Source organism: Mustela erminea, chromosome 15 (genome assembly GCF_009829155.1).
Source record: "Mustela erminea isolate mMusErm1 chromosome 15, mMusErm1.Pri, whole genome shotgun sequence".
In the NCBI taxonomy this organism is placed as follows: domain Eukaryota; kingdom Metazoa; phylum Chordata; class Mammalia; order Carnivora; family Mustelidae; genus Mustela; species Mustela erminea.
Genome location: NC_045628.1, coordinates 66,191,399 through 66,208,190, shown reverse-complemented (window position 1 = coordinate 66,208,190; position 16,792 = coordinate 66,191,399). Strand labels below are relative to the sequence as shown.

The following is a 16,792-nucleotide window of genomic DNA, read 5'->3' as shown; positions in this document are numbered from 1 at the left end:
TCTCTCTGTCAAATAAATAAATAAAATCTTAAAAAAAAAAAAAAGATTAAGGAACCACAAGTGTACCAAATGGCATGAAGGAAAAGTGTATACATAATAGATACAGCAACATGAAAAAAAAATAATGATTGCATATTGGTACCTTTTCCCACTCATTTTTCTTTCCATTCCATTCCCTTAAAGGGTGCACAATTTTAATAGTTGCGTCCCTTAAGCAAATACCTAGATATTGGTTGCACTTATATATTCAAACAATACACAGAGAAATTCCACAATGACTTTTTCTTTCTTTAAAATACACTAATGATACCTTCTATGTCAAAAGGATGGGTGTGAGTGGAAAGAATCCAGGAGCTTTCGAACCAGCTACCTCTCAACTTAAGTCTCCAGTAACTTATCTTAAATGAACAAAGTTCTCATAGAAACAAGTACAGGAATAAACAGCATCTCCGTGCACAAACATCTTACCTCTTCATTGGTTTCTGATTTCAGGAGTGTCTTGAGTACTGGATCCTTAGCCCCAAGAATCCTTCCAGCCCCTTCTTTCCAGCCTCATCTTCCCACCTTCCCTTGTGGCAACTTGCAGGCTCACTTGGTGGCCTTCGTCCCTGCGGTCCCCTCACGGGCATGCTTTCCCCTCCTCCAATTCTGTGTTTCAAGTCTCAACACAAACCTGCTCTCCTTCAGAAAGCCTTCCTGGGCACCTCATATCAACAGTGATTGTCTATGATATACCTTTTCCTCCTAACATTTATCAAGTTTGTAGCTTTACAGTCATTTGAGGAAGTATTTGATGGATCTTCAGCTCTCTTACTAAAATTCTAAGTAGACAAGAACCGTACGTTACCATATTCGCATTCTATCTCCAGCTAGAACAGAGCCCGACACACAGTAAGCAGTTAGAAATCATTTACTGAATAAATGAGAAAAGCACCACTATATAGTAAATATATCTTCATGTTGTCATATCCAGTATGTCTACACTTTAAAGCTTTGTCAATACCAGGGTAAGGGGGTTAGGGGGATGGGTGAGCCTGGTGGTGGGTATTAAGGACGGCACATATTGCATGGAGCACTGGGTGTGGTGCATAAAAAATGAATCTTGCAACACTGAAAAGATAAATAAATAAAATTACAAAAATAAATAAATAAAGAGCAACCTTTTGGGACACCTGGGTGGCTCAGTTGGTTAAGCATCTGCCTTCAACTCAAGTCATGATCCCAGGGTCCTGGGATCAAGTCCTGCATCAGGCTCCCTGTTCAGCTGGGAGCATGCTTCCTCCTCTGCCTGCCACTCCCCCTACTTTGTGCTCGTGCACGCTCTCTCTTCCTGTGTCAAATAAATTGATATATAAAATCTTTTAAAAAAAACATACCAGGGTAACTTCCCTTGAGGCTAAAATCGATATTCTTCCTCCAAATACTTCTAGGAGAATTAATTCTTACATAGAAGTGACTATAGAGACAAGAAAGGAATTGGCTTTACCTAAGAATTATAATTTTCCATTTAAATTAGGTTATGAAACATCAAATGGGAAAAACAACACAAAACAAACAGCAACAAAAATGACATGCTATCCAGACATCACATCACAGAAAATAATGACCCCATGGTAGGTCCCTTCTGGACATGAAGAGAACATGGAAAATCTTATGTCCGTATCCAAGACAACTGTGCTCACACAATAGGGAAGGAGAAATAATATGGGGAGCTTGGATTGTTATGGGGAGCCAATGGTAGCCAGGTATGAGGACAGGCTATAGGAAGTCTGACCAGGAACACTTGCCCTTTCCAGTCACATGTACGCTGGAAAGCCATGGTCCCAGAAGGAATCGGTGTTTACTGTGCATGCCCAGTCCCATCATCGACTGCTATCTGCTGCCCATGCAGAAGGCACATTTGTGGATGGCTGCGTGGATGATCTGTGTGATGTCATCATAAGATAACGTAAGGGGCATGTGTTTTAGTGAAACTCTAGAGCAGAGAGGTAGAGATCTGTGTCTCACACAGTGACTCACACCAAAAAGCATTCTACAGATGAGGATTAGATTTAATCACAGAATTAGACTATTTTGGAGCGTAAGGGCTATTTCTTTGAATTATACGTTCTAATTATGTGAGAATTATTAATTACACTGGAATGACAAAACTACATTTCGTGTTTCATGGTCTTCAATGAAGTTGACTCAGGGAATGTAGACAATAATCGCAGATAATACTAACTTATAGGTAATAACCAAGGGATGCCTAGTTTCCCTTCTTGCTCTGCCTTAATATGCAGCTGTGACATGACTAGCTAAGCCAGGTGACAGTAACACTCATTTATTTCTTTGTAAATAAAATAGAAGTATAATTGAAAATGTCAATAACTTTTATGAAAATAAGATGTATAAGATCAATTTGACACCTACTTACTGTTCATGTATTTACCCATTTGTTATTTCCTGCACTTTTATGGACAGAAAAAGAAAATGTCTGTTTGTGAGAAGCTAGCAAAGTTCATGATGCTGACAGTTACTTTAGCTGTCATCAAAATGCTCTTCTTTGAAACCCCCAAATGTGCCGAGCAGGGTCAGCAACCTTCATTTACACACAGATGAATGTGCAAACAACCCCAAAGCAGAAATATACACATTGTGTGGTTACATAGTAAATTATATCTACCTTTGATGGCAACCACAGTATTTATTACTTTCTAAAATGTTTTGAAAATGCCTGGTTTCTTACATTATAGAAATTTTAAATTACTGAGACATCCATTCAGTCAACTCATCTATTCTTCTAAAAATGGGAGCAGCAAAACCTGTTTACCTCTATCTCAGAAACGTCTTCAAATTCTTGTTCTCTGTATTCAGTGAGGCTCTCACCACCTCTGGCTAAGACTGCTTACAGGCTTCTGACTCCCCTTCCTTGGTTTTGGTTATTCCCCAAATCAATGTTACTCCTCATGGCTACAGATTACAGATGATAGAGTTCCTAAGTCAATCCTACCCATAACCACTCAAAAGCTTCAGTAAGGGTTAAGTATGGAATCCTCACCATGGAAGAGAAACAAGGACTTCCACACCTCACTCTGTCCTCTCCTCTTCTATTCTCTGTCACATCATATCTGCCCCATTCCTTATAGTACAGTGCCATTCCCTAAACTCACATCAGATCTTTGTCACAACTCCTTGGCTTTGAGAACTTGGTGCTCCCCCTGACTGAAGGCCCAGAGAGTCTTCTGCTCCCCCTCTAGACCCAACTCAACTAGCACTTCTGCTGTGAAGCCTCTGCAGATCCCTCCCGACAGAAGGTCATTCCCTGAGCATTGCCCTCCCAGCATTTTGCTCACAAGTCAATGGACTATGGCAATTCTTGACTAAACATGTGTGATTTTTGTCCATTCACCACAAATCCCAAAAGTTCACAGTATGACATGATCATCCACTTGCCTGAGGTAGGAATTTGAATTATGTATTGTATTTTAGCAAGGGTCAAACTAAGGAGGAAAAACTATCCTCGGTATTTCAAACACAGACAATTTAATATAGCACAGGAAATTGGTCAAGCAGGGGACAGAAGAGCTAAAAAGCTAAACAAGAGATAAAGAGGTGACCCAGAAACTGGCAATAGGAGTAAACTGCTGCCATCCATTTGACTGGAGTGATGGCATTATCAAGGACTGGAAGAACTGTGCTGGGATAGGATCATCACAGTGGCTTCCTGGAGGAAGCTGGGGCCACAGAAGGTAGGGCATTCCAGGAAAAGAGACAGCTGCTGCCAAAGATACTGCCCAAGGAAGAGCTAGAGAGAAGGAATACCCTGGCTTCCCCATGCTTCCCGGTCTTCCCTAAGGGCCTCCCATTGGCTGAAGCAATGCAGATGCCAGATGCTGAGGCTTCTGGGAAATGTGGACTCCTGCAACAGAGAGCCAAGCAGGAGAAGGACAGGATGGGAAATAACTGGCAAGAACCTCTCTTGGCTGCTGAGTGAACCTCACCAGCTAGTTGCTATATTCAACAGAACGGGAAGGTATCACGAGTCCTTTAGATGGTAATTATACCTTACCTGTTGGTTTCCTCCATAAGACTGTGAGCTCCTCGGTTCCTCAAAAAATTACAACTAGAAATACCACATGACCCAGTAATTTGGGTATTTACCCAAAGAAAACAAGAACACTAATATGAAAAGATCTAAGTTTGCTAAGTTTGCTGCAGCATCATTTACAATAGCCAACATATGGAAGTGCCCCAAATGTCCACTGATAGATGAACAAATAAAGAAGATGTGGTGAATACAGACAATGGAATATCACTGAGCCATAAAAAAAGAATGAAATCTTGCCATGTGTGACAATGTGAACAGACCTAGGGGTCATTATGCTAAGTGAAATATACATATTTCATGTGTATATTTCATATACATTTCATATACATATGGAATAGGAAAAACCAAATAAACAAGCCAAAACAAAACAAAACAAAACAAATCAGACTCATAAATACAGAGAACAAACTGGTGGTTGCCAGAGGACAATCAGAGGGTTGCCAGAGGGGAGATGGATGGGTGGGGATAGGTGCAACAGATAAAAAAAGGTTAAGAAATACAAACTTCCGTTATAAAATAATAAGTTAAGAGGAAGAAAAGTACGGCACAGAGAATACAATCAATAATATTATAGTAATGTTGTTTGGTGACAGATAACTACACTTATGGTGAGCACCAGTTAATATACAGAATTGACAAATCACTATGTTGTACATTTAAAATTAATACAACTCTGTATGTTAATTATTCTCCAATAAAAAAAAAAACTATTAAAAAAAGACTGTGGGTTCCTTAATAGCAGTTCCTTATCTCCATTTGTATCCCAACAGCTAGCACTGTTAAATGTCCATAAACACTAATCCCCTTGATTTACAACGTATTTTAACTCAGCATTTCCCAAAGCTTATTCTGTTAACCATTAATTCAGGAGATCTTATTGCCTATGACAGGTATGTAGAACTCTGCCATTCCCAAATAACTTCGTGAATCACAGTGTTAAGCAGATAGTATCTTAGTCCACTGGGGCTGCAATAACAGAATATCACAGGCTGAATGGCTTATAAACCCCAGAAATTTATTTCCCACAGTCGTGCGGCTGGAAGTCCAAGGTGAGAGCGCCAGTGTGGCTGGGTGGGGGCCCTCTTCTCAGAGGGAGAAGGAACAAGGAAGCTGTCTGTCTTCTGTTAAGGGGGCAGTAGTCTCCTTCATGAGGGCTCCACCCTCATGACCTCATCACTGTCCCCAAAGCCCCACCTCTTACTACCAGCAAAATGGCAATCAGGACCTCAACAAATGAATTGGGGTTAAGGGGGACAACGTTTTTCAGACCATAGCAACTGGTTTCTTTATTGGAGAAAATCAACAAAGCTCACTCAGAGCTTTTAAAGTGTGCTTGAGGAAAGACTTGTACTATGCAGCATGATTTCCACACAGATGACGACAGAACACTTTTTTCTCAAAAGACTAATGTCACACAGGGACATCATAAGGAGACACTGCTTTAAATGTCCTCAGATTCGCAGCATTACTTTATTTCACCTCTGAAATAGTTCTGTGAGGTAGGAAAGAACAAGGTCACCCCTTATAAATAAAAATGTTGCTAATAAATAATGAAAATGAAATAATACATCATCAAGTATTAACTGAACATATGAGATGGCATTTGCTCTTCTAGTCACTGTGGGACGAAAAGAAAATTATGTCTTAGTTCCTACTCTATTTGAAGACACAAGACATACAAGAAAAACAGAGAACTATAACAAGGAACTTTCTTTTTACCCAACAATATTTTTAAACATGTTCCAGTACATCTAAGTAGCTGATATTGCCTGATTATTGAAAATATGAGACACATGAAAGGGAAGTTATTTACTAGAGTTATAAGCAGGTTGGTTCTGGAGTTTACATTACTTTTGAGCTTTATGAGCTGTAAAACCAAAACACCAGCTGGTCTGACATCTACCATATAAAGAGAAGATAACTAGATCCTCCAATAATTAGCCAGCAATATCAATGCACCAGAACCAGACCAATGTTGAATCTAACCTCATGATCTTCTCAACATAACCATTTAGAAGTCCCTGGGAAATCCCTAGACCCCCTCCCCAGTGAACTCTATTTGTTTCCATCACAAACATTTTAATGATGAAGATTGACAAGGTCAAACATTGTCCTTCTTTTCTATAAAAGATACAAGGTCCTTGGTTTCATTATCTAAGAAGTATGTCCTCTGGAATTAACATTATCTTTACCCTTAACAATAGGACACTTACACTAGAAAACTTTGCCAGCAAGTAATAATGAAAGATAACATTCTTCTCTTAAATAATTGTTAAAAGACTGTGGTCAGATGTTTTGGCATCCTCCCCTAATGGCTCTATATGCATATTACATTATTAACATTAACCTGCAATGCATTTTTTAAAAGATTTAATGTATTTATTTATTTATTTATTTATTTGCTTATTTATTTATGAAGTGTGTGCAAGCCAGAGTGGGAAGGTGCAGAGGCAGAGGGAGAAGCAGACTCCCCACTGGGCAGAGCAGGGACCCCAACTTGGGGCTGCACTCCAGGATCCTGGGATCATGACCTGAGCCAAAGCAGACGCTTCACTGACTTAGCCACCCAGGCACCCCTGTAATGCCTTTTTTGAGATTTGGCAAAAGTTGCTAGATCAGTTTCCTACCAGTGATTTTATTGTTCTACAATACAAGTATAAACAGAGGACCAAGGAACAATAAAAAATAATTACCTATGTTAAGAGACATATTATCCACAATGGCAAGATATTCTGAATTCTCCATAGGCTACAAGGTGGAACTTCAGTTCACACTTTACTGTGGGTTAACAGCATTCACAGCACAAACAATAACTAATGGGATAACTTTGGGCATCACTCTCTAAATTTCAGTGCTCTCAGCTGTGGAAAAGAATAAATTGCCTGCCTCAATGGACTAAAATGAGAACAGAATCAGTTCAGCAGATGATTGGTCCCCTCGGGGTGCTGAGCCCAAATAAATTAAACACTTAATACTATGCCCTCCCCATTCATCCCAGGAGACTGGTCATAGACAACGTACTGAATGCTCTGTGAGATTTGCTGTCATGAAATGGATTAACTTTCCATAACCCAATGTTTCTCAAATCAATTTATTCCTGCTTGATCTTTCCTGTTAACATCTATTGGTACACCCGGCAATCCGTGTCCCTCAGAATGCACGGAGGGTGCTATCTTCAGAAGAAAAGATAAACATCCACGAACAAGTTTTGAACCTGATGCTGGTATTCTTTCTGACTACAACCAGCACACACCATAAGACAGTCTTGCCAAGCGGGAGGTAGCTGGAGAGGTCAAGTACTCACAGGCACCAATGATGACTGTGTCCCAAGGGCAAATTTCATCATCTCCTGATATCACAGAGGAAGATTCAAAGCTCTCCAGAGTGCGTGTTTTGAGTTTTTTTTTTTTTTTTAAATAGGAATGGTTATGAATCGCATCCGTCAGTTTGCTTTCTTTGTGAATGACACACATTTTCTCTGCGTTAGGGAGGCTAACTAACCCATGCTAACTAACCCTGGCCTCAGCGGTATCCACGTAACGCTATGCTAGCTGGCAGTGACAAAAGGAAATAGACTAAAACTCAAGTGACTCTCTTGGAAAGACTTTACTCTGCATAAAGTAAATGAAGATGTAGACCCTGTCAAAACCATCAATCTAAATAATTCTAGGTTAAAAGTCTTGTCTCACAGACACGATAGGCCCACGTGCGGCGGATAACCATTTCCTCCACCATTTTAACCAATTGTTATCATTAGCATTTTTTTTTTCACAAATACAAAATTGGGACGTAAAAAACCCATCATCCAAAATAGGTAAAAACGGAGTACACCCCAGCACACTGGCAGAGAACATAAACCAGCAACAATGCACTCTCGGGCTGAAGGGGGAAAACAGGGCACAGAAAATGACAGCAGGTGTGTAATTTGCAGGTGGAGTCACAAATCAAAATAGTCTTTATCTAAGCACAGTGTGGAAAAGATTTGGTCCTTCTGCTTTCTGAGTGTATACACAGAACTGACTATCCATCAGGAATGCCCCAAATCTCTAAGATCAGAGAGAACACAGCTAGAAACTGGTCCGCTCAGACAATGGTGGTAATATCTTGCTGCTTCTGTCATATGATCCCCAAAATAACTACGGATAGAAAGAGATTGATAGTCATACTTAGGTTTTCAGTAGACATAAGCCTAGGCCCCTAATACCGGGATAATATGAGATTTGAAGTGAACAAAATTATTTCCTATTTCCCAAAATGCAGCCTGGGGGCCATTTGTGTTCTAGAACTTCTAGGGGAAGCTGTTGAAACAGCTTCACCTGGGCCCCACTCAGACCTGCCTACGAATCACTCTCTGGGACAGAGCAGGAGTCTCCCTGAGAAATGAACTCCTAGGGCACCTTCAGGTCTCCTAGAGAATTAAAAGAATATGGTATTGAATTTTGATGTCAGTGATTGATATGGAGAACTTGAAAGCTTTCTACAAAAGTTTGAAAACCATCAAAAACTTTCCAAAGGAAGCCTTAGTAGTACAAGTATTTCTGGGCAAAAAGAAAAAAAAAAAAAAAGTAGGTAGAAGAAAACTGGTGGGACTTCTGAGTGGCTCAGTCAGTTAAGCGTCTGCCTTCAGCTCAGGACATGATCCCAGGGTTCTGGGATGGAGTCCTGTATCAGGATCCCTGCCTCCCTCTCCCTCTGCCACTCCCCCTGCTTGCGTTCTCACTCTCACTCTCTCAAATAAAATCTTGAAGTAAAATCTTGAAGAAGAAGAAGAAGAAGAAGAAGAAGAAGAAGAAGAAGAAGAAGAAGAAGAAGAAGGAGGGGGAGGGGGAGGGGAAGGGGAGGGGGAGGGGGAGGAGGAAACAACTGGTGACCATGGCTGTTTGAAAATATAATTTTAACATATTAAATATAAATATAAAATTTGGTATTTAGGTTTTATGAAAGATCAGCTAATTCATTGACATCCCTGCCTATAAGGAGTCCAGAGCTCAAAGCGACTTGTACCTGAGGCATTCGCTGTCAGTTGGCCCCACTGCTGCTCCCTCTAGCCCTTCCCTGGCTGCCAAAAGCTGGCTCTCAGGGCCACACTGCCTAGCTTCCATCCACCGCCCGTTCCTCATGATGAGCAATGTATGTGGGACATATGACTGTGTGGAAAGGAGTGTCTGTGGCCCTAGAAAGCACCACTCTTCAAGAGTGCATCATTTTTTCCCCTAGAGATGTCTAAGATCAGGAGACCCTTTCCTTAGAGCCCACGGAAGTGCCATCTCGCCTCTCAGCAGAAGCTCTGACCAGCTGGTTCCGGAGTGTCCTCCCGGCCTAGTCATTTCACTTTTACAAGACACACGTGGCTTTCTGGAGTCAGTCAAGGGCTGTCTTCGCCCATCTCTCCAGTCTGCAGTATGGTTTTCATGTCTTTCAGTGAGCAATTCATGACTAAAAATCCAGAGGGTATATGAAGGTCTTGTTTTGAGTTCCACTTCTATAAAATCTTGTTTTGGTCATAGGGCAATGGCAAATAAAAGAATATATGTAGACACACACACACACATATATAAATATATGTATAGATTACATATATATGTATATATATAATATATATATACATTATATATTTTTTAAAATATATATAAATATATATGAAATTTACATAATACAATTCTGTATATAGTATGTCTAAGATAGAGAACTTGAGGAAAATGATTTCCTGTGACAAAAACAGGGAGAGATAGAACAAGGATGTCCTTAGCCAACATGACACTACGTATCTTTCCAAGCCCAATTACAGAACTTTATATTGGATTATTACACAAGTAAACAAACATTAACTAACTTCTGAAAGTAAACAATCTCCAAGAAGTCAAACGTTTCTAAAACACGAAATGGTTAACTTAGAACAGGGTTCTCGAGCTGGGGGCTCAGAACAAGCATCATCTGGAAACTAGTTAGAAATGCCAAGTATCAGGCCCCTCCCCAAGCCAATGGAATCAGAGTCCCTGGGTGGGTCCCAGGAGTCTGTGTCTTAAAAGCCCTGGGTGGTCCTGATGCAGGGTAAAGTTTGGGAACCATAGGCTCAGAACTCAAGATACTTCCCTGGTCTTTACCTTCTTTGTTGGAGGGTAGCTGAACGGAGCAGGAGTACAGTAGGAAGCAATGCACAAGGTGTAGCTTAAAGAGGAGCGAAAAGACCCCTGCCTGCTCTCCCAGCTGGCCTCAGAAGTCTCTGGATTTCTTAAAAATCAGAGCAGCTTCTTTCCATTCATCACAGTCACTAAAAAGCCACTAGGCCCATGAATATGCCAGCCCTCCTCCTTTATCTTATTCCTTAGCAGTCACTTGACAGATAGCCAGAAAGGAGGGGAAGCACATAGTGGCATATCACATGACAAGTCAGGTTTAAAGGGGAGCGAGGGAAGGAGAGTTGTGAGCCCTCATCCTAGAGGGATGACAGACAGGTCCAGGTGGGACCCTACCGTGAAGGGATCTGGAAAGGCTTTCCACACACAGAGCAAGGGATGCTCAAAGAAACGCTCTGTCATCATTACAGTCTTCAGGAGCACATAACTAACAATCAATTAGTTGAGAACATGGTCTCCCCTGGCTTCCTCAACAGAACACCTTCCAAACTGCAAAGGTCTCTGTTGGCTACTAATTAGCACTCTCTACCCATTTTATATGTAAACGTGATGCAAGTTCAAGCTAATGTGGAACAGTAGAAATTCGGGACTCCCTTCCATGCCCCCTTTATCCCAGCAGCAGCAGTGGCTTCTTAGGACGAGAGACACACAGACCCTGACATTAACAAGCACCGGTCAGAGAACTTAGAGACAGACCCATTCTGTCTTCACCATGTTGCCCCATGTTATATTTACAAAGCACACAAATAAGACATTTCCTAACACATGCATTAGAAGTGTGATACTGACACTTAAAAATTTTGTGGAAGGACTTCATGACAACAAGCAGTACCTGAAAGCACGTAATTGTATACTTAGCAAACGCACCCAAATGAAAACCTGCTTTCTCCTAGTGCCATCACTATCAGATACACATGGACCCACTTTTATCATACACTCTGTTTCTCCGAGGGTGTTTGAAAAACTCAATCAAGGCCAGTGTGTAAAAATTCTGACAGAAACATGACTTCCAGCGTAAGATGGAGAAGTGGCAATTAAAGTTTCTGTACAAGTTGCCCCAAGAAGAGCACGAGTCACTGATTCCTAGAAGTACTCCTCTATGGGGTGAAAATGTCATATGCAACCATCCTGTCTTGCCTCGCTCTGCCAGCTGACAGGTGACATTTTAACCTCTAATCAACCACAGCAAGACAATTCAAAATTAAGGTTGACACTTTGTCCTTTAACTAGTTCCAAAGTACTGCAGGGGCTTTACTGCCTGATGTTACACCATATGTGCAAACTCTAGACACAGCAGGCAGGGGTAAGCAGGACGCCTCTGTACTCTGCCATTCTCCTGCTTCCTGTTGTTTTTGGAGCAGCCCTAACTTGAGCTAAACATAACCCTTCTGGGTGAATCATTTTTAGTAAGAGAATCCGCCTTATAGGAGAGCTCGCTGTATGCAGTCTGTATTTCAGAAGTAGAGCCATCTACAGAAGGCTTAAGAACTCACTGGTTTGATATTTTGCAGTCTTTATGAAACCCGCCCATTTTATGAAAAATTTCATAGAACAAAGTCACTAACCATTGAAGTTTTTATGAATAAGACCCCAAATAATTATAGAATGAATAACAGGAAGAATTCTTTTTGAAGTTTCCCCTTCCCCCAACTTGTCTACCATTATGCAATAGTGACGGGAGACAGATATTTCAAAACCTTTTCCAGAACTCAGGTCGTTTTTTCATTCTAAATTTACTCTAAATCTTGATTAACAGGATGTATTTACTTACTTGTGCCCTCAAGAGGTCTGATTCAGAAAAACACTATTTTAGGTTTTACGTTCATCTTTATTTTTTTTCCAGGTAGGAGAAATACATATGAGAAAGGAGAGGGTATCAACTGCTGATAATAAACTGTATCCTTAGCTTAAGGTCAGTGACTCTCGCCAAGCAGAGTTCATGAAAAGCATGTACAAAGTGGGGAAAAGGTCCTTTTAAAAACACACCCAACTTCCCCAGTGATCTTTCCCCTTGAGTTTTCTGTAAAATAGAACATTTAGCTCTGTATCATTCCAAAAAATCTATACGTATCTTAGGGAGGGGAGCATAAATCTCACGGGTCTCAGGTTCACTTCCTGTTGCCTTCCTTCATGATACATTTAAAGATAATCAATAAAAACTGATTTCTCTTTGTAAGCATTTTTCTATTCTGCCAGAAATAATGGCAGTCCCCACCCTAAAATGAAGAAAAAATGGAAAGTAATATTTATCATAAGAGGAGAAAAAGGAACTGCCTAAGCATTTTTCCTGAGCTAAGTGAAACACAAACAGCAAATCAAGTTTACTCTTAAAGAAAAACAAATTTTAAATACTCCCAAGCACTAATTCTATTTCTGAAATCTGTGGTATCAAAAAGTTTTCAAGTTCTGGATTTATATCTTGGCTTTCAACAACCTCCTTGTGTTCTCTAATCGTTTCACTACATTTCTATATGAATATAAATATATATATGTATATATATATTTTTTCACATATACACAAACACACATATATATATGTATCTCATACACATGACTCCAGCTCAATGTTGAACACTGAAACACCAAAGAAAGGACAGCTAAGTCCCCAGACCGCCTCCCAGGGCAGAGTGCAATGCAAACCTTCAGGGAAAAACACAGATGAGAACAATATTAATCCAGTAGAGGAATAAAGACCTGCAAGCAACATTGTTATTTGTTTTAAAACACAAATCTTTTTTGCCTCTTGTCTTCTTAGCGCAAGGATTTTCTTATCCAAAATGTTACTTGAAAGTGTTCTATTAAATAACCCGCAATCATCTGTTGGGGTTTCTCCAAAAGGGTCTATCTGAGAACTATCCATTCTAATTTTTTTTTTCTTCTTCTGGATTCTTCTGAATTCTTCACAAAAGACTGTAAGAAAACCCCACATGGAAGAAGAATAGACTTTTATTTTGTAATGAAGTTACAAATACATTTTATACATTTTCCTGGCTTCCTATTTCCCTTCATTCTGTGCTATCTACAGGTTGTCATATTTTACCAGGATGGACTATAAATCAGGCAAGTTCAGCCTGTCAGTTTGAAGAACGGAGGTGAAAAGCGCAGTGGAAAATATATAAAGTATAATTAAAACCATACGACCAGATATACTGAAGTAATACTTGTTGGAGGAAACCCAAGTAAAAATCAAACCTTTTCTGGTGTTAGTGAGACTCTCCAGTCCATTTGGGACAAGCACTCAGTTATTTGCTTTTTCTTTTTTTCTTCACAGCAAGAGCATCCAGGGAAGTTAAATCCTAACAAGATAATTAAGCCTATGGCTGTATTTGCAGCGGAATGTAATCCATAGTTGTTCATGTAAAACTGATCTCTCATTTAAAACCATAATCATTTATTTAGAAATATAGTTTAAGATTCGTCAAGGGTCAATTTTATGCCTGCCAAAGAGTATTAAAGGCTTATGACAGCAATGTTGATTCAAAAAGCTTTTCAACTTTTCATCTCTAAAGACCTAAAGATGCCAGTAAGACACAGATAATCTAATTGCTTACTGTTGAACAAGGAGAGCAGGAAGTTAGAAAATCTAAACTATCTCCCCTACTACATTATAAACAATCTCCAGGTTGCCACCTCATTCGGGTTGTACTTGGCAGGCCAATGATATATATATGCCTAAAGATGTACAGAAATTAAGATCTCTTCAAGTTATAAAGCAATTCCGATTTAAAACAAACAAACAAACTTTGACTTTGGCAGTCTATCACTAAAGCCACCCCATGTCTATTTTCCCAGAGCATTCCAAGTGCCAGTTATAAGGATTTTGGCAGACAAAAGGAACATAATTTTCAATACTGCTTTGGGATTCCAGTAAATAAGTCAAAGTGAACAAGTTACTTACCCCCCAGAAACTGAATTCCTCCAGCCACTCTTCCCACTGTCCTGGAGATGAGCTCCGACACACAGCAACCCATGAGGGCGGTGAGGGCCACCAGGAGGAGGAGGCCACAGCCCAGGCCTGTGACAATGGTACAGATCCTCCATTCCGCACTGGGGATGCCCTGGAAGGAGGCGTAGCGCCCACACTCCTCCACCATCACCATCATCTGCCGGCTCTCATCGTGGACAGGATAGGAGCACCTCCGGAAAGTACCGAAGGACACAGACTTGCCCAGCTGTGATCCCCAGAGCCAGTAAGGCATGAAGAACCCCACACAGGAGGTGGCAGCACAAAGAAAGGAGAGCAAAGCCCAGATCACCCCAGTACAAGTCAGGCTGGATGCCATCTTTCAACAGGGCAACGGGGACGCGCAGTAACTGTTTAGGACTTCAGGAGCCAGGGAAGGTGTGAAACCACCAGGCAAGGGTGGGCAGTCCACACTTCTGTAAGGGGAGTGTCTAGTAACAGAATGGATCTTCAGTCTTCCTGCCCATCAACTTCCCATTCTCTGTAGTAAGGACGATGGTCCCTGGCAAAACAATAATAAATGTTAAAAGTGAAATGTTTTTAGAGCAGCGATAACACCGGTATAGTTGGGCTGCAACTCTTAATGAATAAACATTCAAACTTGCCCCAACACTTCAAAAGTGGGAAGAACTCATTCTCTCTAGAAACTTCTCTACCATTCAAGTTTTGTCAAACTAGCTCATAGCTTTTTCATGTCTTTATCTCCTGTAAATGCTCCCAAATTAACTCTGACAGCTATTTACTTAAAGAAATGCATGGCTTCTATTTGCCAAATCAGTGAATCCATTTCACATGCTCACAAGGAAAAGTAATGTAGCATTTTTACTGGCAGTAAACATGATTCCAAATATTAAAATAAAGTGAATCATACCATGGTTTGTTTATTTGGCTTGCAAGTTCATGCTGATAATTTGTAGCAACTTTTCCGTGTCCCTTTAGGTGCATTAACTCTGCACGAGCCCAAACAAAATAATTAGGATAATTTTCACAGCGGCAGAGCACCATAAATTCAACAAGTACTGTAGACTGTCTAGGCACATAGAATGGATGGAACTATTAGGCACTCCCTGTACTCCTTCAGTAGTATTTGTGAATTCCTTCAGTCTTAACTCCCTTTCTCCTAGTGGAAATGAAAGAAAGGCTGTGTAGGGCTTCCTTCTGATTCATGGGTTCCAATAAAGATTGGTAGGACTCTCTCTCCCGCGGAACGATTGTCAGTGTCTAATCTGAAAAGTAATCCGCACTTTCTAGTACTCCGCATGGAACCCCAGTCATTCAAAGAGTTCAATGCGCCTTGACTTCCAGCCCTCCCTTCCTCTCAAAAGGAGTTCTTGAACCATTTCCCACACTTTCCATACAGAAAGGAATACAGAAGCAGCCCATGCACCCCACGGTTCCATTCCCAGAACCTATAACTCCAGTTTTTCAGTGTCCACAGCAAATTCCCTCTCCCTGGCCTCCCCCGTACCCAGCCCTCACCCCTACCGTTTCCTCTCCACCCGCCGCCCCAGTTCCAGCCCAGTTGTCACTGCGGGGGAGCTTCAACTACTTTTTTTTTTTTAAATCATGTCAACTGCAGTCAGCGTCAGCGTTAGCCGCTGAACTTGGTCTGCCTGGGCCATGAGGCTGGGGGAGGTTGCGGGGGGCGGTCTGGGGGTTGGAAGGCCCTCATCTGCAGCCAGGGTTTGGCGCTCCGAGGGGCGGGCAAGCCCACAGTGGGCCCCTCGCAATGGCCCCACCCCGGACGACACCCTGTGCTCCCGGAGCCCCGAGGGGGGAGAGGGGCATTTTCCGGCCGGCCCGCGCGCAGGGAGGGGAAAGCACGGGAAGGCAGCACCCCCCGGAGGCAGCCGCCGACAGCGGACGCGGCGGCCGGGAGAGCCGACCGCGCCGCGGGGCTCAGGAAGTGCGGAGCCGGGAGCAGCCCGACTCCGGCGGCGGGGGGCCGGGGGGCGCGGGGAGAGAGCGGAGTCCGCGGCGCCGGGCAGCCAGCGCTCTACTCACTCACCCGGCTGGCGGGCGGCGGCCGGGGCGCGCGCTCAACTTGCTGTCTTCCGCGGGCGGAACATCCACGGCGCCCAGCGCGTCCTTCCTCCTCGCCGCTGTCCCTCACAGCCGCGGCCACCCCGGGGCGGAGAGCGGCGTCCGGCCGGAGGCGGAGGGTCTCGCAAAGGCCGGGCTGCGCCGCCACCCGCGGAGCCCCCGCTGCCCGCGCTCTCCGGCGGTGGCTCGGACGGAGCGCGGTGGCCACGCGCGGGGCGCCCGGGCTCTCACGCAGAGAAACAGAGCTCCCTTTGGCAGGCGAGGCACGCACCGCCTCCTCCCCTCGGCGGCCCGGCCCTCCTCTTTTCTCTTGTCCCCTCCCCTCGCGCCCGGGGACCCACGGCCGGCGGAACGCGGACGCGCCGCGGCCGACCGGGACCCGGGAGTCCCCCGTCCTCGTCCCGGGGGGGGGGGGGGCGCAGCTCTGGCTGCTCCCGCAGCCGAGCCCCCCACCCCGCCGCCCTCCCCTCTAGGCTCCTGCCAAGAGGGGAGGGCGGGGAGGCATGCAGACCCAGAAGTGGGGGAGAAAGTTGCCGGTCTTCTCCGTGCTCCCGAGGG

The 16,792-nt window shown here is 42.9% G+C and overlaps 1 protein-coding gene across 2 annotated transcripts in view; it reads right to left on the bottom strand.

Moving 5' to 3' along the window:
• LHFPL6 (LHFPL tetraspan subfamily member 6) overlaps nucleotides 1-16,313 on the bottom strand; it is a 238,266-nt gene extending 221,953 nt beyond the window's left edge. For both annotated transcript variants that reach the window (XM_032314726.1, XM_032314725.1), the window contains exons 1-2: nucleotides 16,200-16,313; nucleotides 14,126-14,693 (exon numbers count right to left, since the gene is read on the bottom strand). In XM_032314726.1, the coding sequence (XP_032170617.1) occupies nucleotides 14,126-14,510 (385 nt within the window). In that variant the 5' untranslated portion in view covers nucleotides 14,511-14,693; nucleotides 16,200-16,313. The remainder of the gene's footprint in view (nucleotides 1-14,125; nucleotides 14,694-16,199) is intronic.
• Between the last annotated feature and the right edge of the window lie 479 nt (nucleotides 16,314-16,792).